We start from the raw sequence: 27,667 nt of genomic DNA, 5'->3' as shown, positions 1-27,667 counted from the left end.
GGGAAAGCCAACTGTTTAATCAAAACCCAAGCAGTTACCCAATTCGCTAGCGAGTTTGCAAATTGGCTGCTCCAATACTTCTTAGACTTGCTGTAATGGTAGTTAACATTTAAGTTGATGTACCGGTACTTTAACAAAGTAATAATGCCAATTTGGGAAGTTTAAATTTTTGTTGCAGCCCTATCACAGGTTGTGTGCTGTCATGGCACATGTGTGTTACTGAAATCCTTCAGTTTTGTATAGAAATTCAATAGGGCAAAGACCTCCAGAACCTCAATGTACATACAGTAAACTACATGTTCTTTCAACTACAAACCAGCTGCTTAGCTCATTCAGTAGAATGGCTATGTATGCTCCCCAATCTGAAAGTCATGCTTATACAGTCAAACCTGTGTTAACGACCACCCGTGCAGAGCGGCCACCTGCTCATAGCGACCACCTTAGTACAGTCCCTTCGCAATTTACACGTTAAAGACACTGGATATAGCGACCACCTGTCCAACGCAACCAGCGACCACCCTATTGTAGACCTATTCACACTTTAACCTTTGTATAACGACCACCAACATTTCCATCAGACTGTCTCAGCAAAAAGACAATAGCTACTTGCGAATCGCTAACAGGAAAGTGGCCATATGTTACGTTCAGATTACCGAGTACGCAATTTTTAGACAGGGGTGACCATCGCAACTTGGTTTGTGAAGTTGCGAAAAAGTAAAAAAAAAAATTGAATATCATCTGAATGTAACGTCTGGAGACTGGAAAGATTTTAACAACAAATTAAAACAGTTTCATTCAAAGTTTGAAATGAAAAACTAGCTTGTTTCCGATCGGTACTACCCCCGGTATACTATCGATCCCCAGCCGGCCGGCGGCACTTCTGTGGACTGTCTCGCACATGAAGAGCAAATTCGAAAACAAGAAAAATGAACCAGTTTTATTAAATGGGGGATGTTTTATTTACCTTGTCGACATGAAATATCCAAACAAAATAATAAAACATTCGTTTATGTAGTTTTCATCGCGGGAATGCAAAATCCGACTTATTTTGGCCGCCATGTTGTTTGTTGTTGATCGTTATAAATTATGCTAATGAGCTAGCGCATGGGCAAAACGTATTGTTACTGAGGGGTCATCTCGGGGTTATTCTCAACGAAAGATGTTTTCTATTTTGATCCTCTTTTTTTTTTTATAAACTGTAATATCAATAATTCGCAATCGAGAAAATTCGTTTGGGCAGTTTTGACACGTCGATGCTTGCAACAAATAACTGTAAAATTGCGTGTACGATCACCGTGTTTCATTTCCGGTTCGTTTGACTTTCTGATTCAACACCGAGAGTTGGAGCAATCGTTATGAGTTGGTAAATTTTGTTTATTACCAATGCTTCTTCATTTTTAATGCTTGTTTGATTTTTCAAACACGGCAACTTTGCCTGTGCATTTTGTCACAGTGTACAATCGACAATACTAACGATGGGACTGATTACCGTCTGCGATGGAATATGTGTAAGAGACTGGGGAATAAGACTGCGTGGTGAGAGTGTGAAAGTCCGAGCTGAAACGCCAATGCGGCCGATCGTTGACAATCGTTCTTATGCATTAAATACACCAATGAATCCATGGGCAGAATCACTTGGTTTCAGTGAATTTACATGATATAATTTGTAGTAAAAAAGTAAATACCTATTCATTGTAGGTTTGTTTTTATGTTATGCTTATGATCTCCCTTAAAATTCCGGCCCTAATTAATATTCATGATTAAATGAATAAATTAGGCCACCTCCATATAAAGACCACCTGTCTATAAAGGACAGTTTGGCTCAGTCCACTGACTGTCCTTTATAGACAGGTTTGACTGTACATTGATCAATAAAGAAATTGTTATTAACCATGCTGAATAGAAATCACTGAAATAACAAAGACCTACCTGGTTGTTTAGTATAACTATATTGTTTTTTGAAACAGATAACTTGGAGGCTAAAACAGATAATAGCACTTCTTTTTGACTTTCATTCAAGACTTTGTTTCCACCAATTTCCTACAAGACAAAAGATTCCATTATAGAAATGTTAGAATAAAAAACATATGTAAATCTGTAATTTACAGCTTTCAAATGATAAGTTTCATTAAACAAGTACTGTAAAATACTTTATTTTCGCTTAGAATTAATTTTCGCTATATTCGCTGAAGGGATGATTCAGTGAAAATAAAATCAAGCGAATATAACTTTTTTCCTATATTTTACATTCAACTCATCAAAAATCAGTGAAAATAAATTCCATACAAAACATTCAAAAGTCTATTCAGTGAAAATTAATTCCAGCTAAAATAAAGTATTTTACAGTATAAAATTAATGTGCCAGTAATTAGTTTGCATTATGAAAAACAAGTAGCCTATCGGCTGAGATAGCTCCGCTGTTAGCAATGCACATTTCAATTAAAGAACTGAAGACATCATTAGAAAATGAACAATATGAATAGTATCAAAGCAATCGGACTTACAGTTTTTAACAAGAAGTCGAAAATATCACTTTTTACCAAAAATTACAAAAATATTCACCAAAATAAATAGAGAATTGAAGATATCATCACAAAACAAACAAATCTGAGAGAGGTCCACATGTAGTACCTATATATGTAATATCAAAGCAATCGGACTTGCGGTTTTCAACAAGTAGTTGAAAATATCACTTTTTACCAAAAATGACAAAAATATTCACCAAAATTAGAGAATTGAAGATATCAACATGAAATGAACAAACCTAAGAGAGGTCTACCCAAGGTACATATACACCAAGTATCAAAGCATTCAGGCTTGTAGTTTTCAAGAAGAAGTCGAAAAAGTAAAACAATGACACGGACGACGACGACGGACAATCACTCATATGATAAGCTCCGCTCGACAAAGTCGACAGCGGAGCTAAAAATGCATTTTAATACATATACATTTATAGCATGGTTCAACTCAACATTTTGATGATTTTAAGCTGGCTTACAGCTTACCATAGTTTGTTTTCAAAAACTGATACATTGTAAAGGAAGTGTAAATTGTGTCTAATGTAACATAGTCAAACATTTCTGATAATAAATTAAAATTATTAATGACAATGATATTCACTTTAAAATTAACAAGTTTTAATGAAAAGAGTAAATGCAGCTGACAGTTAGCTTGGAAGTTAACCTTTACTGTACTGTACAATGCCTGACTAAACAGTACCAACTCTTTGCCGTCACCCTAATTTCCCTAAAGCATTCATATACTGGAATGCCTAACTCATTCTGTGTATCAATCCATCAAAATAGATACTGAATGATTTATTGGATACTTGTTATCGCTGAATGGAAAATATGAATTTTCTGACATATACATCCTGTATGTATATGGAGCACTCAGAATAATAAAGAAAAGACGGTAGTTTCATCTTGTAGAAAAGCAGCATTTGATACTTTCATGCTTGTTTGTCTTCACTGATATTATTTTAAATGGAATTTCTTGATAGGAATATTGAGAGAGATAAAGTCTTGAATTTAAAAAAACAAAGAATAATCTGATATTCTTTGTACTGAAGTGCACTTTTGCACTAAACACCTCTGCTGATGCCACTCACTCCATTCATTTCGACTAATTGGGGAGGCTTTCGGCAGGTGATACGTTAAATTCTACAATTATCCATACTCGCTCTCAAATCAAATAACTATAGTTATGGTAGTTAACGTAGTAGTATTATATGTATTATAAGATAAAATTCAAATGACTGGTAGTATTTCAGCTAATCAAATTTGTCACTAAGAAATGTTGTGATTTCATCTCAAAAACAACCTTGAATCAATTTATTTGAATACATAATGCTTGAAAATAATGTTTCTTGAATTATCACCGAGAAATTCTGGCTACTCACTGAGAAAATTTTGCAAAATTTATAGGGAAACATTGATGATTGGTATTGTCTACATCCTCCAGTCTTCAAGTGCATGAATGTCCCAACAAAAACCGTTGAGGGCAGTATATACACACAAGAAATATAGAATACAGCTGAAGTGGAACACAAACTATAAATTAAAGTCAACAGTATTTCACACTGTAAACAGTACTATGTATATACACACACAAATTAAAATGACATATGGTTTAGACAGCCTCATAAAATACAAGTCAAACAAGGTCATCCAGTTGTTAGTATCACAACTGCGTTGGAGCCGAATTCAAATTGCACACTACTGAGCATGTTAATGCACTTATACACAATGCATTGTGGGAGATTATGTACAACTTTCGAGAGTCAGTGAAAATCATGAACATTTTCTAGCAGTAAAAGTTTCCTACAAGTCCTTCAACATAGCGTCAGTGAATTTAGCAAAATTTTATCTTCACTTAGCCATGAAATTTTTATATCACAAAAAATTCTATCAGTGAAAAAACAATTATCAGTAACCTTACATTATGTATAATGAAAAATTTATCACCATGGAAATTCGCTGAATCATATGTCAATACTCTTATTTATTTTTTTTCACAATGTTAGGATTCATATCAATAATATTATATTCATATTTTCATTCCATATAATTTTGAGATATGAAGAAATAATTTTGCCATATAAACCAGTGTTATTGCCAATTCCCAGTGACATTACACACTCTAGTATCTCAAATTTTTCTCACATTTTCAGTATTTTGATGTCATGAACCAATAATAATAAAATCATAATAAACATTACATAATCTTCAATTCAGCTCAAACCTCCTTGATTGAATGATTACAACATAACTAAAAATACATCAAAAACACCTTCCAAGGCCATATTTAAATTTACCCATGTTGACAGTTCTCTGCATTATATTATTAAAATATTAAAAACAAGTAATGTGGAATTGTGTTTGAGTTGTAATTTTTTGTTCCGATCACAGTAATTATTAGTCAAACACTATAATTCAGTTACACAAATACCGAAATATGAACAAATTTTGGAAATTTGTTGTGTACATGTATGTACTTGAAACCACACAAGTAGATAGATGATCATAGTAGCAATTTGTCAATTGTTGTTTTACACAGGAATATTGAATTGGCCTCATGCATACATGTATCCATTCTATTTCTGTTTTACTTTTTTTATTGGACGTCTTTTGAACTGTTTTATAGTTTTTTTTTGTGTAATTTTTGTTTAATTGTAAACAATCCTCCTAAAAATAAATTAACATCAAGTCATAAAAAAACAATTTTGAAATACTATATTTACTCTATTAATCTTTCAACCATCAAATGTAGGAATATGATTACTAGTTTGACAATGTAAGGCAATTTGTGCTGTTTTTTGTTCTATATAAATTGTTGTTAACTTGCTGAATGATATAAATTTAAAGCGGCTTTTTCATGCAGTATATTAAATCAAAGACACATTAAGTATGAAACACCATGTTGGTTGTTGGGGTTTTGACATAAGCTAGTTTGAATGATGCATGTGAAATACTGGAAAACGTAAATTAGAAGCGTAATTACCAAAAATTACATTTATTGTATTTTGTCCATAGATACATCTGTTTATGTATTAGTGCATCCACTACCGTAACAGTAAATACAAAAACAAGAGCATTATTCAATTGAAACGAAATACGGAATTTGAGATTATGTCTAAGATAAACTCCTGGTTGTCGAATGCTGACAAAACTGATAATGTACACTAGTACTACCTTTAATAATAATTAGGCACTACCGTATTACATGTACATATAGGTAAGCTAACATCGACAACCTTTTAGCGATTGAACTCTGACAAATGGAAATTACGTAAAGTATACCAGCTAAAAGCTTATTTTAACTTAAGTGATAAGGTGATGACAACAAACACAGGAGAGTGGTTGTGACACCTTCCAGATTCAATTTGATTATTTATGTCTGTATAGGTAGTGTGTAATCATACTGCATTAAGATTGTATTCAAAGAAAGTAGGAATGAGCCAGATGAGCACTTCAATTTGTTCCTACAGACAGAAGACTGACACTACTAATGAGGTTAAAGAGATAATATATATGGAATTTTTCCAAAAACATTGTGTTGATACATTTTTATATTTTTCTATTATTTGTTGGTTTTGAACCAAATGAACGTAATTTTGTATTCCCGGGTATAGGTTTATTTTTCAAAAAATTATGAAAGCTGACCTGGAACATCAAAGAGATAAGACAATTCCTTAAAATAAATTAGATTTCCTTAAAATAAATGCGAATTCCATAAAATAAACCCTACATAGTATCCAATGAACAAGTATTTGAAAGACACTATACCGTAAAATATTTTAGCTGGAATTAATTTTCGCTAAAAGACTTTTTGGTATTTTGTAAGGAAATTATTTTAACCTATTTTTGACGAGTTGAATGTTAAAATAGGGTATATTCGCTGGATTTTATTTTCACTGAATCATTCCTTCAGTGAAAATAGCAAAAATTAATTCCAAGTGAAAATAACACATTTTACAGTACTCGTGAAAGAATCTAATATTTGGAACTAATGATTTTATATTTTAATGAGTAATGGTACTGCATCAGAACTAAATACAATCAACAATTGTTTGCCTATCCAACCATTAATTACACATTAGTCTAGAGAAAATAGATCAATGTAGGTGTAAGATTACTTTGATCAAAATAGATATTTTTTGTTTTTGTTTTTAAACCCACATGTTAACCTTTTCAAAATAACCTCTGAACTCATTTGTAACAAGTCATTGTCAATGACACGTCCCCGTTTCGTTCATATTTGAGTGACATATACATTCAAAGCAGATCATGACCGAAATCTCAGACCGTCTGATTCAAAATGCACCTGCACATGTACAACACATTGTATTAAATCTGAACAAAATCCATCCATGCATGACTGAGATCCGGTTCAGGAATTGTGAAAATACGTGATTTTGATGCATTTTCGGCCTTCATTCAGCTATTGTTGAGCGGATCATGAAACAAATGCACATATCTATTTGTGACATGATGTACCATGTGTGTGTGAAGTTTGAACTTGATCAATCCAGACATGTCTCTGATACGGATCCATAACTAAATTCTTTAAAACAAAATGGCGGCCAGTTGGCCATTTCGAACTTGATCCGAAAAAAAAATGACGTGCATCAAGGTCCTATCATGTTTAATGTATGTACTAAATTTGAACAAAATCTGTCATGCATAACTGAGATCCGGAATGGTGAAAATGTGCGATTTTGATGCATTTTCGGCCTTAAAATGGCCGCTATTCGGTTATCGTTAATTGGATCATGAAAAAAATGCATGTGCATATGTCCTATATAATGTGTGATGTATGAGTGAAGTTTGAACTCAATCGGTCCATGCATGTTCAAGATACAGGTGATCACGGACGCACAGACGCACACAGGGCAAACCATAAGTCCCCGTTTTCGCACTACGTTCGAACGGGGACTAATAAACACATCTCAATACATTATTTCTAGCACTAGCAATATTTCTAGCCTCTTTACATTTGGGGCATGTATAAAGAAAAACAAAAAAAATATTAGATAATACCCCCCTCCCCCACAAATCCCCCCATCCATCTTTTATCAGTACCAGGTACATGTACTTAATTCAGAAGTACGGCTTACCCAATTTGAAGCTAAAACTATTGCAGTGTCAAATCTTATGATAAGTAAATGTACTTTGTACAAATTGAGCTTCATTGATATATTAATTGCAGTCACTGGTACTTGAGATAGAACAGACACACAGACAGAGATCATCAACTCTTTAAGCTCCCATTTTGCATTTCCAGAATATTAATGTTAAAAACGAATGTTCGAGTCTGATATTCGTATTGCATGTAAACACACTTCAATGAATTCATTCTTGGCTATCCATGAATTGGATAAAGTGATTATATGTGCATGATGCAATAATTACCGATTAGAACACAGGTGTAAAACGATGTAACAGTGTACCACATTGCTTTGTGTTCTAGTAACCACATCGCCCAAAATTTGTCCATGTTGTGTCCAGTTTCAATGCCAAATAAGGCAGGACATGTGCTTTTTTTGGTTTTCGCGAATATAAATATGTTTGTTTATATATTTTAGAAAAACCATGTTCACAAATCATGTCCACCAAAAATGGGTTAATTGTCAGTACTATAAATATGAACAAGGGAAACGTGCCAAGATGTTTTTCAACATGTTTTACACTTTGCATCATGGGAAAAATGTCAAACAGAACATAATACAATTTGTACATGACTAGGTTAATGGAATTTTGAGAGAAACAGGAAAACAACCATGCTTGTATTATGACCAATTATGATTTTCCCGGCATTTTGCAAAAAGCCCATCCCAACAACACAACATTGGTAATTAGTAATAGTATTGTAGAACACTGAATGTGGTGACTCCAGAAGTTCCACTGTCAAAATGGATGAGATACAAACAAAAAAGGTACATGTATGAAGAATTTAATTTTATCAAGTAAACATGAATTTTAAGCTGGGCGGAGCATGCATACGTTTAACAGCGGAACTAACATAATATATACAAATTCTGGGATTAGTAGAAAATGCATAATTCATAAAAACAATGTGAAATTCATGTAATAAAATTGTAATAAATTTTGTACTAAATTTTCGCTTATAAAATTGCATATACATTGTAGATCAGGTAAATATTTCTAAATATCTGAAGTGAGGTATACAATCATCACTACTTCATGGACTCAAAGTCATTTGGCTAGCTTCATGTACGTGCTGTACAAGCTATAACAGCTGGCTCAAATAGTGTGTTGCCTACACGGTAATATTAAAGTAAACAAAAAAAAGTACATACGATGACGTATGTATCCAGATTAATAAAAAAAATACATGGCCAGCATATGGAGTCATGCATTTGCATATTTCACATGAATGAAGCAGTGACATGTTTAGAATTACAATATGAATGTGTTTGTACCGGTATTATTTTGTTGATCACTTTTTTACAGTAAATTTAAAAGAACAGTTCTCAATTTTACAGAGCATCTGCAATTAATTTGTCAAGCAGGCAATATACATGTAAAGATTAAATGAAGGTCATAGTAAATTGACTGATCTGAGAGAATTAAACGAGTTTAACGAAAATGTAAACACAGAATGGATTCACTGGGACAAAACATGCCAAAAACAAATGACACTTCTTATATTCAAATGACACTCCCAATATTCATATATTAAAATTACCATTAACAGATCACATACGGTCGAGACAGGTGAATTAATTCAAATTTTGCACGTACATACATGTACATGTATATATATAATATATGTCCATAAGCTTCAGCCTGTACTCGAGCCCCGCAATATACATGGCCAATAGAACGGTGTGGGAACTTTCAAATTTACGCATCATGCATGCATTCATAGCAAATTTATTTCACAAATTCATGAGATATTGATTTTGCAGTATAAATTCATGAAAACCAATACACTGTATAGTTTATTGATGGATAAAATGTTCCATATGGTGACAACACTGGCATCGCCATGCCAACCTTCACTACAACCACTGAATACTAATGAATGTGCTGAAACCTGGTGACAAAAATCACAATCTACCAAGTCTCTCCATTAGAAAAAAAATTTGAAGTAAATGTTCAGTGTATGTGTTTTAATAAATGAATAGCGACATATTTTAAACATAGTTGAACTCTGGTGACCTTGCCCTTTGTTATATAATACAATTCCCTTTAACATAGTTTGTTTCAATATAAATATACATTGTCATAATTAATTTTGAATACAAAAAAGTTTTGGGGTTGAACTAACAGTGGGGAATCAGTCTACCGAATGTCCTTTAAAGATGTAAATATCTTACAAAAACATTTGTGCCTTATTTGTTTAATTATTTTAAGGGACATAATTTCCAGCTTTATTCAAAGTAATTCAGATATTTTAGTATAAAAACAAATGCCTCATTGCAAAAAAAAAGTGCTGCATTTAGACGTGAATAGATTCATAAAACATGCAAGATAACAGAAAATCTTAGCTGGCTTTTGTCCAAGTATTTTGTACAGGTGTACAGGCATTCACTGAGACAAATATGAACTGCCTCATTGTGTGACTACTGTATTATATGAAAAGTAAAAAAAAAAAAACCCTTTATGAATAGCTATCATGTTGCAAGCTCTGCTTTGTATGCAAATCAACATAAATAGTTGGTGTCCAGTGGAGGGAGAAGTCAACAGTACTGTTGCCTCCTGAGAACCTACATCTTCAAACACTGCAATCTTTGTTTGAAGTGAGTTTTTAAACTAGTATTATAAAAACTCTATCATTCTGTTCTAATAGCTGAAACATATTCCTGCGAGTTTTCATTTGTCGAATGAACTGTTTGTCAAATACAGAATACATATATTTTAGAACAATTTTCTTTTTAAAATGTGGATGAAATGTTTTGCTTTTTATGTATTTTTGACTCCCATGTGCGAAGCACAAAATGGGAGTCTTTGCAGTTAGTGTGTCTGTATGTGTGTATGTGTGTATGTGTGTATGTGTGTATGTGTGTATGTGTGTATGTGTGTCCGACTGTTCCACTGCTATCTCAAGAACCATACATTGGTTTTTGATGAAACTTGGTGCATAGATGCTCTGGGCCAATGCGCAGATTTGATTAGGTTTTGGTAAAAATCCATGCTCGTTAATTACCTAATTTGCATGATAATTAGCTAATTTTTAGCTGTTCTATGACTGTTCCACTGATATCTAAAGAACCACTCATTGGATTTTGATGAAACTTGGTACATAGATGTTCTGAACATATGCGCAGATTTGATTAATTTTTGGTAAAAATCCGTGCATATTAATTACCTAATTTGCATGATAATTAGCTATTTTTTAGTGGTTCCATGACTGTTCCACTGATATCTAAACAACCACTCATTGGATTTTGATGAAACTTGGTACATAGATGCTCTGAACTAATGCTAGGTTTTGATTAGTTTTTGGTAATAATCCGTGGATACTAATTACCTAATTTGCATAATGATTAGTCAATTTTCGGTTTTTCCACTGATATCTCAAGTACTAATCATCACATTTCAATGAAACTTGGTACATAGATGTCATACGACACTGCACAGACCTGATAGTTTTTATGGTAATATCAGTACATATTAATTACCTAATTTGCATAATTAATTAATTTTCAGCATTTGATATAAGTAGTTAGCATTACATTTCAATGAAACTTGGTACTTACATACTCAAGGACTATGCAGAGATTGATTGTTTTCGATAAATATTTGTGCATATTAATCACCTAATTTGCATAATTAGTTAATTTTCAGCTTTTCCACGGGTATCTCAAGTACTAATCATCGCATTTCAATGAAACTTGGTACATAGATCCTTTAGGACTATGCAGAGACCTGATTAGTTTTAGGGTAAATAATTGTGCATATTAATTACCTAATTTGCATAATTAATTTTCAGCTTTTCTACTGATATCTAAAGTACTAATCATCATATTTCAATGAATCTAGAATTATGCAGACCCAATTAGTTTCCGGTAAATATTTGTGCATATTAATCACCTAATTTGCATAATTAACCAACTTTCACACTGATATCTCAGGTACTATACATCACATATCAATGAATGTACATGGATGCTGTAGGACAATAGACAGACCTGAATAATTGTGGGTTAAAATCTGTACATATTAATTACCTAATTTGCATAATTAACCAATTTTAATCTTTCACACTGATATCTAAAGTACCGTAAAAACTCCAAAATTTCGACTGGTTTTAAATAATTTGTGTTAGAAATGTGACGTGTTTTTAGAGTCAAAATTAAGGTGCATTTTCGGACGGTCGAATTTTTCAGAATAGAAATCAGCAAAAAAAAATGGGGATGATAGACAGTGTGCTTCATTAGTTTTTAAAAAATGCAATGTCCGTCAATTGACGTAAACTTCCTCATGTTTCACGGTAAAAGCAAAGGTCGTGGCCGAGTTGTAACTCAAAATCTAAACAAAGTCATCAATCAGTGAGTATTATGACAAGCAAAACAAAACATCAAGACGCGGAGAAGAGGTCAGCACAAAACTAATAGGTCAAAAGACAAAGCTGTCTCGCACTACCTAGGAAAACTTGTGAATGTTCGAAGTACAGGTACCCATTGGACAAAAGATACATGGAAGTTTAGCAAACGATCTCCCCGACCCAGTGCAATGTATCCGGTTAGAATCAAAGCTCACGTGTCCCTTATTTGAGCACCGTACCGGTGATTTGAGGGACCAAATTCTGCCGTAAATTCGCCCTTGGATTAAAAAATATAATGGGATTTAAGAAAATAAAATGGGACTTTTAAGGTGTATTTTGGCGTCATTTTTCGGACATTTCAATCAATCCTGCCGGCTAAAATAGAGTCTAAGTTTTACCGTAGTTATTGACGTCTGTCTATTCAAGAGTACACGTGTATGATTTTTATCGTGACTAGCGTGAGCAGGTAAGCTTCCTTTCGAGAATGAGCTGTTATCACTGTGAACAATGTTAAATTATTCTTCAGATGACCAGTTTATTTTTTAAAAACAACTAATTTTTTTATTTAAAAAAAATCATGCCGTTTTCGCATCATCCAGCTTTTTGATTGGTTAATTAGCGATTTGACCTATTTGACCTAAGAGAACATGGCGGATATCCTACAGCATCAAACGTTTATACGAGACCGGAATCATTCGCTTACGATGAAACTAAGTTGACTTTTATTTGTATTTCATAACCATTCAACAAATTTATTTTGTGTACATTATTATAATCACTACTGAGTACAGTAATAATCAACAATTCAGAAACGCAGCATGCCGAGATTTTTGTGTTCGTTTTTATTTGAAACTTCGTTTATTTAGAATATATTTTCGTTACCAATAAAATAAAAATCTCTCAGTCAATCAGAAACCCGGATTCATGCCTTTGAGGAAGGTCCCGTTTGAACGCTCACATCGGTTTTTTTTTCGTTTGGGGGAAAACTAAAACTGGTCGCAATTTTCGAATAAGAATGAGTCGGCAATTTTTAGTGGAGTCGAAAATTTGGAGGTAAATAAAACACCGAAACCCGGCAAATAAATAGGCGGTCAAATTTTTAGAGGGGTCGAAATTTTGGAGTTTTCGCGGTGTTAATTATTCCATTTCAATGAAACTTAGTACAAAGATGCTCTAGGACAATGTACAAACCTAATTAGTTTGGGGTAAAAATCTGTTCATATTAATTCCCTAATAAGCATAATAATTCATAATTTTTTGGTTCTGTTACATTGCGCAGACCTCATTAGTTTTACACTCAAATCTGGTCATATTAATTTTCTGATTTGCATAATTAGTTTTCAGCTAAGTAATTTCGAATTATATTTAATGTGTCTCCAATACTCTCAGCACATGGGAGTTCTTTCTAAGCTTTCTTTGATTTATGTATTGTTTTTGATTTGATAACTTTGAACTAAACAGATTTTCTATTAGCTTCAGATCTTGATCAAAGTTTGGCACCCAGTTCATAGGAGTGCTTATATTGATTTTCTGACATCTTGTTTTCTGTAAAGATTTATTGGTAGGTTTGCAAATGTGTATCAGACTGTGCAATCTCTCCATGAGTTGGTTTGGAAACCCAGTAAGGGATTCTGAGATACATTACCAAGGATATTATTACAAGATAAATCATTTGCTCAATTGAACACATAGAACAATGCATATTTCCACTGAGATCAGTGACCTTTGATGTGTTTCACCAGTATCAGTCAAGTAGAAACAGTCAAAATATTTTATCAGGACATCTGTTGTTCAAACTCAGGGAAGACTTTATACTGATGAACAAGGTGACCAAGTTTGATGAAGTTTGGAATAGAATTAGTAAAGTTATCATGCACACAATAACAATTATTAACGACGACGACAACAACAACAACGACGGACAAAATTTTTCCCTTAATATACCTTTCCCTTCCATCTTTGATGGTAAGGGCAAGGTAAAAAGCAATGTATTAAAATAAATTTTGAGTATTTTTTGAGCATTTTAGAATAATTTTTCTTAATAATAATATTAGTATTTATCATAAAATAATGGTTTCGCTGCTAACAGTATCCAAGCTGAATAATTGCATGTACGTACAAGGTCAATCCAGCCAAAACATTTCCCCCTAGCAGTCTCATATTTTGTTAAATCATACTATTAGCACTTTTAGTCACAGTAAGATTTTTAAAGAATAAATCTTACTTTTTTATTCAAAATAATCAAGATGTGAAAGTTCTTTTCATCGAAGGAGGATAAAACATTTCAACAACGGTGATATGAATATTTAATAACTTGCTTGAGTGTAGCTGTGCATTAAGTCACCACCTTACATGCAATTGATCACCATGTATGCAATTACACACATGTGTGACACATGTGGTTAAAATACTGATACACATGTACTCAGACAAATTTTGAAATAAATTCCAGGTATGACTTTGCAGTAGGCAAAACTTTGCTGGGAGAAAAAAAGCAAAAGAATTGAATCCAAAACACCATGTTCCTGTAACAATCCAAAGGCATTATCACCAATGCCTATGTTGTCTATCCAAAAATGTGTACATGTATCCAAATCACATAATATACCAAAGCACCAGAAATTTGGTTGTCAGCTTACTTCTCAAAATTGTATTATTGAGTGTTTATATCAACAGATCCCCCCAATCTGATACATTTTGTTATTTCAGAATAGATGTTGATAAATAACGTACCCACTCCATAAGCCAAAAACGGAATAAATGTTCTGTTAATAATATTCATGCTACATAAATTTTACAACAACCACAACAAAATTCTATTGTATGTACACTTCAGTCACTGACCAAAAAAAAGCTTTCGAGAATCATCATGTACATTACAGCAAACATGACATTTGAAGCTACCTCGACTACATGTAATGTCAAAATGCTAAGGGAACTGATCATTACCACCAAGCCGGTTTCCTGCGAGTCTCCTGCGGCATGCGTTTCTTTACCGTACCGACCACTGCTTTACCGTACCGGCCGGTTTTTTACCATACCCGAAGGTCATTAGCCGTACCGGCAAGGCCGTTACCGTACTGGCAGGAGGCAATTCACACTTCTGACAAGTTAATTTATGCATTGATTTTCCGGTTTACCGGTAAAATGCCGACTAAACTTTACCATTATTATTGCATAATATTTACATTCAAGTTGTGCGTGATAATGCTACACATGATTTTTGTGAGACCATGGAGCTCCCAGTACGTCCATGTGAACTGTTGGATATGACTACAGACGGGACTGCGTCTTTATTTTATACGATATTTTTATTTTTTTTTAAAATTGGGATTAGTGCTCCCAAATCAACTGAGCCGACAAAGTGGATTACAAAAATAACAGTTCCATGAAAGTGGCTATATTTGTGTATGATGAATCCTGAGTCGGTAGTTTTGGCATGTAACCTAATGGTTTTGGTTATTGTTACAAATGCACAGTGCAGACGTAATTTTGTTTTCATTTTTTCACTTTATCTGGCGTCAGTGCACGTGTGCTTGGATGTTTTTTTATTCAGTGATTGGGCTAAATATTTGACGACGTTGCCAACGTATTCAACATACGAAAATAGCATGTGTGTGCGTTTGCATGAATGATAGATGCAGACGAGATTTCTCGACGCAACGTGTTTTATTAGTTTATTTCCAACATGAGTGGTCGGCGCCTTTGATTGCGTTTAGTTTGTTCTTTCATTCGCAAAATCTATCGCTGGCACCGTTTATTTTGTTATGTCTCACAACTGAATGTCCAAGCTGACTTTGTATTGGCTGTAATTATATTTTTTTTTTGTAAAACAAAAAAAAGTCCCGACCTTTCCAGTCTAAAACGTATTCTGCCCCAAACCAAACAGCCCTTTTCAGGGCCAATCACATGTTCCAAAATGAGATATACCGGCACACTTACACACTCTGTTTTGTTATAATAAAGTTACATTGGGGATTGTTGGAAGGGATGTGTAAATATGTTTGGTCAATTCCATAAGCAAAATCACAAAATGAGGTCGAAAAGCAATGAAAAAATGTTGACCTAGAGCAAGGTCAAATTCCGTTTTACGCACTTGAATTTTATCTGGACTACGTGCACGTGTTGCGCGTGTTATTGTCAACAAAGTATCAAAACAGATTTTCGAACGCCCAAGCCTAAATTTAAATACATGTGAGCTCGGCCAAGCGAGTCACGCTGACACATTATGCAAGTATCATCGAATTCATGCGACAGGTTGAGACGTTTTATTCAACGTCGTGGGTAAGCTACGATTTAGGACTGTCGTTTTATAGCGTTACAGGCGATCATGAATATGTGAATAACACACATATATTGAAAAAAACACATGCGAAGAATTTCAGAAAGACTTTTTTATTTAATTTATTTATTTGTATTTCGACGGTTGTCCAACTTTCTTTCCACTGTGTGAGCTACTGACAAATATAAACAAATAATTAAACCATCGAGTCCTCTAGTCGACTGGGACGTAACACTCTGTTGTACAAGTCGTAAAAAACAAGCAGCCTATCAGCTGAGATAGCTCCGCTGTTAGAAATGCACATTTCAATTAAAGAACTGAAGACATCATCAGAAAATGAACAATATGTATAGTATCAAAGCAATCGGACTTACAGTTTTTAACAAGAAGTCGAAAATATCACTTTCTACCAAAAATGACCAAAATATTCACCAAAATTAGAGAATTGAAGACATCATCACAAAATGAACAAATCTGAGAGAGGTCTACATGTAGTATCTATATATGTAATATCAAAGGAATTGAAATTTTGGTTTTTAACAAGAAGTTGAAAATATCACTTTTTACCAAAAATTACAAAAATATTCACGAAAATTAGAGAATTGAAGACATCATCACAAAATGAACAAATCTGAGAGAGGTCCACATGTAGTACCTATATATGTAATATCAAAGCAATCGGACTTGCGGTTTTTAACAAGAAGTCGAAAATATCACTTTTTACCAAAAATGATAAAAATATTCACCAAAATTAGAGAATTAAAGATATCATTACAAAATGAACAATTCTGAGAGAGGTCCACATGTAGTACCTATATATGTAATATCAAAGCAATTGCACTTGCGGTTTTTAACAAGAAGTCGAAAATATCACTTTTTACCAAAAATGACAAAAATATTCACCAAAATTAGAGAATTGAAGATATCAACATGAAATGAACAAACCTAAGAGAGGTCTACCCAAGGTACATATACACCAAGTATCAAAGCATTCAGGCTTGTAGTTTTCAAGAAGAAGTCGAAAAAGTAAAACATTGACATGGACGACGGACGACGGAGACGAACAAAATGCCCAATTAATTCATGCATGAGTCACGGTTACCGGCAGGGCGCCGATCAGTTACCGGGGCTTTGTTTACCATGCATTCATTAATCGAAGGTGATAAATAGTCGGTATTGGTCCTATCAGTACGGTAATTGTCCAGCCGGTACAGTAAAGCACCGGCCGGTACGGTAACGCAACGGTCGGTACGGTAAAGCAATGACAGGTACGGTAAAGCAACGACCGGTACGGTAAACCGAGTCAAACTCACAGGAAACCGGCTGGGTGGTAATGATCAGTTCCCTAATGTAAGACACGACAATATTAACGCATTTTCCACATCGCGATCAAAGAAAGTTTCCCGCAATGCTTGTATAATAACATGGAAAGTGGGATTCACTTGGATGATTTGCAAAGGAATGTTTTCATTCGTATCTTAATGTCCTGCGCATATAAAGCTATGAAACGGCAATTGGAATTTTGTTTTATGACAAGAAAATGCTCAATTTTTATTTTTATTCAATTTCTGACCAAAAAGATGGCTTAAAGCTAAGGAGAAGCAATCACACTTTGATATAAGAGAAGTGAACTGACGCCTTGCAGGAAATGTTCTTCCCAATGCATTAGTAAACACAAATTACTGATACATATTGTAGCATTATTACACTCAGTAATGCTAGACGCAAAGACAAATTCACATTAAATCAGTATAGTGTATACCAAACTTACAGCAAAGAAAACACAACTACTGTAAACAAACAGTACATGCATGGCAAAAACGGCCTGACAAAATCGCATTAGAAATATATTTTCTAGGTACATATTTATTCAAAATATAAATTTTATCCTTTCAAGTTTGTAAATAGTTGCTGTTCACTTTCTAGCTCCTGTCCAATAATTCAGAACATGTTCCTGGTAACAACATAGTAAGTAAACAAAACTGAAATGAAGACATGTTAATATGTGTGGCATGATGTTTAACTCGTTTGAAAAGTCATGTCAGAGATGCATGAATAGCTCCGACAGCACGCTTGCAGCCACAAACCAATGGCGAACAAGGTCACATAATGGTCTCATATTTTACCGATAGATGTACATACATGTGTGAAGATTTCAAGCAATCTGTAAATGCACGACTCTGGAATAGCATTTGTTAAAACAAAATGGCCACTAGTCAGCCACTTTGAATCTGATTTTTAAAAAAAAACTGACGTGCATCAATGTAATTTTGTAACTCATTTTTTCAATATAATTCTATTTTTATGTTTAAAAACCAAATGTTAATATATGCCAAGGTTGACAGTCTTTTACCTCCATGATCTAAGTCTAACTAAGTCCTATTTTAATTATCTAGTATATTATAAATGCTATGTTTGGTTTATGTTTGCACTTCCAAAAGATCAGATACAATATTCCAAATATAAATAACACATTTGTTCTTGTGTTTGCACAAAAAAAGTTGACAGTGATGACAATGACAACAAGGACAGACATTTTCTCACATGCATGTATATATAGATAACCACTGTTACAACAGCAGTGCAACCAAGTGACATGTTCTAACATCCTTCCGATATCATTACTGGCAGGGAAAAAAAATCATTTTTGCAACAAATATACTAGGTATAAACAAACTCAAAATGAAAATAACAGGCGAATGGGAGCAAAGTGGCTCCCTGTTACAATGAACACCTGACAATAAAACCGGAAACTCACATATGGTAATAAGCGTCTGTTCATTCACATAATCTAATAGCTTTTACTATAACTATGGCAACTGAGTATCAGAAACTACGTCATTCGCATAGTAATTAAGTGCCGACCCAATTTCACAAATCACACGATTTTTCAATACTGATGGACGGTGAATATTTGAAATTAAATATCTATATTTATAAGAAGATTGAATTGAAAAGTAATGTAGTATAAACATTAAAATTGGAATATTTTCTCCTGTCCCACAACCACCATACTCAGATTTGAGTAAAGTCACAGACGACAGAAATAGTACCCGGAACACATTGGAAGATTTGGTATTGCTATAATTAATAATTTAGAATGTTTTTTTTACAAGTGTTTTTTTGTTGTCTAAATGAGCAACTCCCACTAATTGAGGAAATGTTAAGGTCAATTTAAAACAAATAGAAACTAGTTTAATATTAATAATAACATAAATTAAACAACCAAAACATTTGAATTTAGAATCAATATTGGGAAAACAACACAAAAATTGAAAATTCATCTAAAGCACGTGTTTCTATTCAAATATACTAACTAATTTGTCCTTTTTATAACAAAATAAAATTTTCCACTAAACTACTAGGACGAAGTAATAAATATTTCAATAAGATATCAATATTATATGAAAAAAAAACACTTCATGCAAGTTAAATTATGCGTATGTAACAGTTACACATAAATGAAAAAAACAACGTTATAATGAAAAGATAAACCGAAATTAGCCGTCTAGTTGATAACGCAGTAAATGCTATCACATACAAAGTGAAACAAAGAACTGGTCCTAATCAAAGAAAGCTTAGAAAAAAACTGTGTGCTGAGAGTATTGAAGACACATTAAAAATTAATTCAAAATTACTAGTACATGAGATATTGATGGAAAAGCTGAAAACTAATTATGTAAATCAGGTAACTAATATGAACAGAACAGAACAGAACAAAAAAATTATGAATTATTATGCTAATTAGAGAATTAATATTAACAAATTTTAACCCAAAATTAATCAGGCCTGTCTATGTACCAAATTTTATTCAAATGTGATGATCAGTAATTGAGATATCAGTGTTAATTAATTATGTTAATTAGGTGATTAATAAGCATAAATATTTACCAAAAGACTAATTGGGTTTCTGCATAGTTCTTTTTAAAAGTTTCATTAAAATCCAATTTGTGGTTCTTTATATATCAGTGGAACATTATGCAAATTAGGTAATTAATATCCAATTAAAAATAATCAGGTGTCTGCATAATCCTAGAAGATCTATGTAGCAAGTCTCATTGAAATATGATGATTACTACTTGATATATCAAAAGCTGAAAATTAATTAATTATGCAAATTAGATGATTAATATGTACTCATATTACCCTAAAAACTATCAGGTCTGTGCAATGTCCTACGACATCTATGTACCAAGTGTCATTGTAATGTGATGATTACTACTTGAAATATCAAAAGCTGAAAATTATGCAAATTAGCTAATTAATATATACTGATATTACCCTAAAAACTATCAGGTCTGTGCAGTGTCCTATGACATCTATTTACCAAGTGTCATTGAAATGTGATGATTACTACTTGAAATATCAAAAGCTGAAAATTAATTAATTATGCAAATTAGTTAATCAATATATACTGATATTACCCTAAAAACTATCAGGTTTGTGCAGTGTCCTATGACATCTATGTACCAAGTTTTATTGAAATGTGATGATTAGTACTTGAGATATCAGTGGAAAAGCCGAAAATTGATTAATCATTATGCAAATTAGGTAATTAATATTGCAGATTTTTACCCAAAACTAATCAAATCTACGCATTAGTTTGGAGCATCTGTGTGCCAAGTTTCATCAAAATCTAATGAGTGGTTCTTTAGATATCAGTGGAACAGCTAAAAATCAGTTAATTATCATGCAAATTAGGTAATTAATATGCATTGATTTTTACCAAAACCTAATCAAATCTGCGCATTGGCACAGAGCATCTATGCATCAAGTTTCATCAAAAACTGATGTATGGTTCTTGAGATATCAGTGGAACAGACGGACACACACACACACACACACAGACACACTAACTGCAAAGACTCCCTTTTTGTGCTTCGCACACGGGAGTCAAAAAGTGTACACACAGCTTCAGCATATGGCGGATAAAAACCACAGACGTCATCCAGATTTGGATTACGAACTAACGTCAAAACAAATATAGGGTAGGTATTACACTATGTTACGATGAATGAATAAATAATTTTTTCTAAATTATAAACAAGTTTTCAATAATTATCATTATTAGTCATAATAAAACAGGGTCATGTCAGAAAAAAACTGAGTTTTATATATTGAATCACTAGGGATTATGTTTTTAGAATTTATGAGTGCAACTTAATTACAACATTTTTTTAATACGTTTTCAAGCTTCATAGTCATTAAATCCATAGTTCACTGATGAAATGGAAAATAACTCACCTTGCAAGCAATAAACACGCAATATTTAGATGCAAACACAGCTTCTCCATTGCTTTGTTACAGAGAGAGAGAGAGAGAGATCTACCCTTCACTTCATGTGATCCTTAATACCTTAACAATTCTTTGAATACATATAAGAAGGGGAATCCAACCCAATTACTTGTCAGGATATCCTTCATAGTATATATTTCTAATTTTAATTACAGAGCATTTTCTCCCACCTACTGTTGTTGGTAATAGAACGCCTTTAATGTACCGGAATGCAAAGCATGGCGAGTGGGAGTTTACAGAGATAGAGTATAATGGACACCCACGTACTATCGTATACAATTTCATCCACGCACTTGTAAAATACGTTTTCGTTTTACAATTCAATTATATACAGTTTACAACTATTACTATACTTTGCAATAAAACTTTGTCAACCATCCGAACACAACCCCCCTGACATTCTATATACAGGCACCAAGCATCATTTAGGGGTACTGTTATACATCTTTCCATGAACCAGATAGAAAATGAAGGCACAAATCTTCCTCTGACCAGTGTTTTACCTGAAGCATTTCATTCACAGATAATTTGGTACTATAAATGTATCAATGATAGTGTGCATCAAATGACTAATACACGACTACTACCACACCAAGTAGGAATAAAATTGGCCAAGGCATGACTGAGAAACTGTTGATGCTGAAAATCATGAACAAACAGAACCCAAAACACAAAACCCAGTTTCCAAAGAGAAATAAAAATCATGGTTATAACTGGTTGCTATGTTGATGGTTGCTAGGGACAGACCCACTAAACATCCCCTCATCAATGTAATTGATATCAATTTAATAGTACAACACATCTATGATAGGTTGCTTAGAATTACATTTCTGCATATTAATGATTCACATGAGACCCACATACAGACCGCAAGTAATTGAACAGACATTGTTGTTACTCAAATCAAAACTTTGTGAAAGCTATGGCCTTATGTACAATCCTTAAGACGACAAACACACCTGTATACATGTACTAGATACAAAAATGTATACGCAATTTTCAAACACTTCTAGATAATGAACCTAGTTCACTGATGCGGGTTAGCATTGGAAATGGTTTCATTAAGGTGCTTAGGTGAAACTATTAACAAAGGAGACACAGCTTGGGCTCAACAAATTTGGACGTTCCGTCATAGTTCTTTCCTGGTTTATAGTGGTTCTTAACAGTTTGATGACAGCCAGCAAACTTGTTTTTCCTTTTACCAAACGACAGAAAGAAGTAATTGTGGACGGCACCACAGAACAATAACGCTTTAGAAAATTCTAAACAAAAATTGCATGACTGACTTGCTATAAACAAAGGACGCAACTAACATAACTGACGCATGCGCATAAATGCATTAAATAAACACAAGTGACGTGCGCAAAACTCAAAGCGAATGGCTTGAATAATTAACCAGTTTGAAATGAATACAAAATTACAAACTTTGGGCTACTGAATTATGAGTTCTTCAGATTTTTCATAGCAAACTAAAAGGCAACATGAAAAATATCTAATGGTGGATAGGTAGATACCCTGATACACACCCTGTGAATATACAGGCCAATTCTGGAGTTTACAAACTATATGTTTATATTTGACCAAGTGGTGCTCTAATTTACAGGTACATAACAAACAGGAACATCCTCAAAAACTGTCATAGCAGATCCAATAACAGTATTGTGTAGGTTGATTCCACCCACATACGACAGAGGACCGTGCGTTTTCAGCACGACATACATACACCCACAACATTTCAGAAACTGTTTTAGATGAAAGTGGAAAACAACCAGCCACAAATAGCCAAGCGAGTTGCTGCATCCATAGAATTAATTTGATTAGAAATGAACTTCACCCACGTATGCAGATTCTCATAAAAGGCGCTGGTGCTGGTAATTCGAAACACGGCTATAGACAAAAATTCAAAAGCCTGATGTTCATAGAATTGGAAGCAGGTGGCCAATAATCAGAACACTGATTCTCCATTAGATTGTGGTGTGACAACACATGCATACAGACGTACAATAACCGACTGTCTATAGGAATTCTACCTAATCATGATTAGTGATAACAGGAATCTCGCATCACGCCACCACTGTCACAGACTGACAGTACATCCATTAAATTACAGTTCATAAAAGTATGGTATATTTTCCATCCATTAATGGACTTTTATGCTCGAACAATGGAAGAGCATGTTACAATTAGTATCAAAATATATATATATATATATATATATATATATATATATATATGCATTCAGTCAAGAACCGAGATATCCACCAATCAAATCATGCCTTTCAATGGACAAATTCCTTATGCGGACATTATACACCAAGACATGTGTACATGTACTGAGATTTGGGGGGTGCTAATTATACGTGGGGGTTGTCCATTAAATCAGAGGCTTTAGCATATTTAGGTAATCAATAAATTTCCTTATTATATTTACCGGTAGCTGACAATTGAACCATATTTTCTCATTGCATGGTTGACATACACAAATTGAAATTGATCTGTGCAAATTTTTTTTTTATATTTACAGCTTTATATTACCGTATTACCCCGGGCACACGCCCCTCCCTGGGCAAGCGCCCACCCCCTGTTTTCACAAAAGTTACATGTTGGGGACATCCTCGGTTAAACGCCCAGGGTGATTTTTAGCCAAGAACGGGGTCAACAATAAAGTTTTATTTGTCAAAAACGAACGCGTTCGATTTATTTAAATACTAGTAGTGTGTCTGTTACGGTAGTTCTCTTTTTGGAGTGTGTGGTGGCCCTAAAAAGGACCGCTTTGTTTGTGTTTTTACATAAAAACTCATTGGAACTTAATGACGTAAGATGAACCACGCAGCATGTGGCGCACACGTTCTGCTTTCTCTTCATTCACGATGAATCCAATATTGCAACGATCCATACCTTAGTGAGTGCCTGAGTGGTTTGAATCACTTAGCTTTGGTTTCAAAATGTAGCAATTCGCTGACTGTGAATCCATAACGGGAGCTAGCACTTTTGAGACATCACGTCGTAAACTTGCTAATTTCTTCCCATCTTTCATCACAGCATGTGGATTATTTTTCTGTCGTTGAAGAAAAAACATTTTGCCGACCTCAAGTCCATTACGATAACCATAATGAGGCATGCCGACGATGGGAACTTGTTGCATCATCGTTATTTTTGTAATTTTGTCACGTGTGTGGGTGCGTGAATAAATCATGTTAATGAGGTCGACCAGAGTTTATTTTCAGTCTGTTTTTTATGTATCGCCATTTGGATATGTTTATGTATTCACAATAGTTTGTAAATATTTCACATCAGTAATAAAAGGTTTATTTGTTTCATAACTCTGTCTCCTATTCTTCAGTAATTACGATGCGATGTATCAATACGTGCGTGAACAAAATTATGCTAATGAGGTAATCGCCATCTTGGATTACAAGCGGTAATTTTTCCTGGCCATTTCGACTTGCACTGATCACGGTTACCGATACTAAAAAAGTAACCGTGCATTGATTACAATACTTGCCATACTTAGTAGCCAATTTCAGTTAGTAATACAACTTCATTCGCTGACATAAAACATGTTTTATTCTTGAAATTCGACCCCGTGTCTTAGTGTTCCCACAGTTCTTGACCGAGTGCTCACGTTTATTGAAACCTCGCATAAATCAAGAAATAAGTACGTGTACAAAGTGTACGAAAGCATTCCTTTATTTGACCTTATCATACGATCACAAAAACAACTTTTTAAAATCTTATTGGGGCGGTCCTCTGGTAAGCGGCCACCCCCAATTTTTCCCGATTTTGTATGTTCAGGCCCCTGGGCGCGTGCCCAGGGTAATACGGTAGGTTACTTGTAAGGAAGTTGTAATCACAAAATTTCAACATGAATACTAAAAATGTTACCACTTGAGCTCAAAACGATGTACATCATCAGTAACCTACGGTACTGTGAGGAAAATAATATCAAGTTTGATTTAAATCAGCTTGGCATGTTCAAGAAATGGTATGACTATATCAAACACGACTGTCAATGTGCACTGTAGTCGCACAGGACTACTTCATTTTGCTGTGCAAGCCCTGTGTGATTCAAACTTATGAAACGATCCACAACAGTGTCACTGCAACCACTGCACTATTAACCTGATGTTTTCGGTATACAAATTTCAAATCAAAGAGAGGGGCCAAATAAAAAAAAAAAAATATGTTGTAACTAAAAATATTACTCTGAGTTAGGGAGACAGTGACTTTTGTGAAAGTCCTCCAATAAATGCTTTCAAATGGCAAATGGTTCTGTCAGTGGAACAGTTTAGATTAATCATTGAAAGCCAAAAACATTGAGTCAGCTGTCAAAAACGTGTATGACATACAACAACCAAATGTTGTGCAATAAACATATGGATCATAATTTGCATGATCTACGTTGTATTTTCATAAAAATGATCCCCCTGATCGTCACTGTGCCATACCAACAATTAGCCAATTAGCGTACTCAGCTCATGCATAATGATAATTAACACCAATTGTAACGTTTAATTTTTTTCCACTGGGTCTACATATATTTAGCTTGTAAATAAAAAATTAACCTGCCAGGGTATTTACCAGTTTAGTCACGGGACTTCCAGAACGCACTGAAAATAGCCCGTGTACCTACCAGCTGGACCAAGTCTTATTACAGATACAGTATGTGATGGAGGCATGTTTAACATCAGGTATTTACCATTACATTGACCTTTTACCAACAAACCAGGCCAAGAGATAACTACTAATTTAATAAATCATGTCTATGGTGTCATCAAAACAATGTGCAAACAATAATTATACATGGTTATTGATTCTCTGACATTTAAATATCTCAAAGGTTGACATAAAACTGGAACTGAAAAATCCCAGACAGCAGCTACCAGTACTGAGAGCTGTTAACCTTTGCTGCACAAGTGTAATGCACATTTCATAAAACATTAAAATCAGAAATAAAAACAAAAAATCTACACGTATTGCAGTTCTTTTATGTATGCAAATAAGCGATTTCCACCACTGAAATAAGGCATGTTGAGAGAAAAGAACGGTTACCATAGGTTTGGGACACGCAGTATACTACTATGATTCTAACAGTAATATGTGTAACATTCTAACTTGTCCACGCAGTTTAAAATACTGGAAATAATTATCTTAGTAGCTGCAGCTAATTATATTAATGTTGTTGGATTCCAAAGATACCATTTAACAACCCAATTTAGTTCAAAATTTATATTCCTGTTTAAAGATTTGTGGTGAAGAATTGTCCCGTTTTGAATAGAATAGAATTATTTATTAATACCATAAAGATAATGTGACATTTTTTTTTTGGTTAACGAGTTAATAAAGTTCTTGCATAGTTGAGCGGACATAAAACTATCCGTGAATAGTAAAGACAGTTTATAATATGTAAGAATATGGCATATGTTGTTTATTTATGCCACTAATATATTTCTTATTTCTATATGTGGACTGTACACTAGAGTATCTCACATCAAAGTCACATGTGTAGCGCTTGTATATATATCAGACAGGAAATGGTCATGTTCATACATGTATGACTTAATTCACCTTGATTTTTTCTAATCGAGCTCTGCCTCCCAGATGAAGAATATACCTTATAGTCACAACCATATAAGGTACTTTTACTAATACATGTAATATAATTACAAATAGTCTTTACAATGCCTATAAGGACATTTGAGAATTATTTTAGTGATTTATAATCATTGAAGAAATTAACAGTTGTTGGGTTACATGTCTAATTTAAGATATGCCTCATGGACGATTTAGATAATGAAAACAGACCCCCTAGACATTTATGGTTGAAATTCAAATCAACGCATTCTAGTGATATTACCCCAAACTTGTATAATATTATATAGAAAGGACATATCACACAGGAATCAGGATTATTATATTTGCTTTATAAGAAGTGCACATAAACCCAAAAGTTCAAAATAAAACCTAAAATGTACATTTAATTATCACAATACAACTCTGACAACACTTCTGATGTTGATGTGAGCACATGGGCTACTAACAGAACAAATGTAGTACACATACAGGATACTATTA

The 27,667-nt window shown here is 33.8% G+C and overlaps 1 protein-coding gene across 1 annotated transcript in view; it reads right to left on the bottom strand.

Moving 5' to 3' along the window:
• The window catches only part of LOC100374454 (tyrosine-protein phosphatase non-receptor type 5-like), a 56,386-nt gene that overhangs the window by 21,532 nt on the left and 7,187 nt on the right, over window positions 1-27,667 (bottom strand). Inside the window, exon 3 of the mRNA XM_006812170.3 lies at window positions 1,930-2,040. Within this exon, the coding sequence (XP_006812233.2) occupies window positions 1,930-2,040 (111 nt within the window). The remainder of the gene's footprint in view (window positions 1-1,929; window positions 2,041-27,667) is intronic.

The sequence above is a fragment of the Saccoglossus kowalevskii genome, chromosome 1, assembly GCF_978046115.1.
Source record: "Saccoglossus kowalevskii chromosome 1, keSacKowa6.1, whole genome shotgun sequence".
NCBI classification, from domain to species: Eukaryota; Metazoa; Hemichordata; class Enteropneusta; family Harrimaniidae; genus Saccoglossus; species Saccoglossus kowalevskii.
Note: the sequence above shows the minus strand (reverse complement) of the source record. Positions and strands in the feature narration are given on the sequence as shown.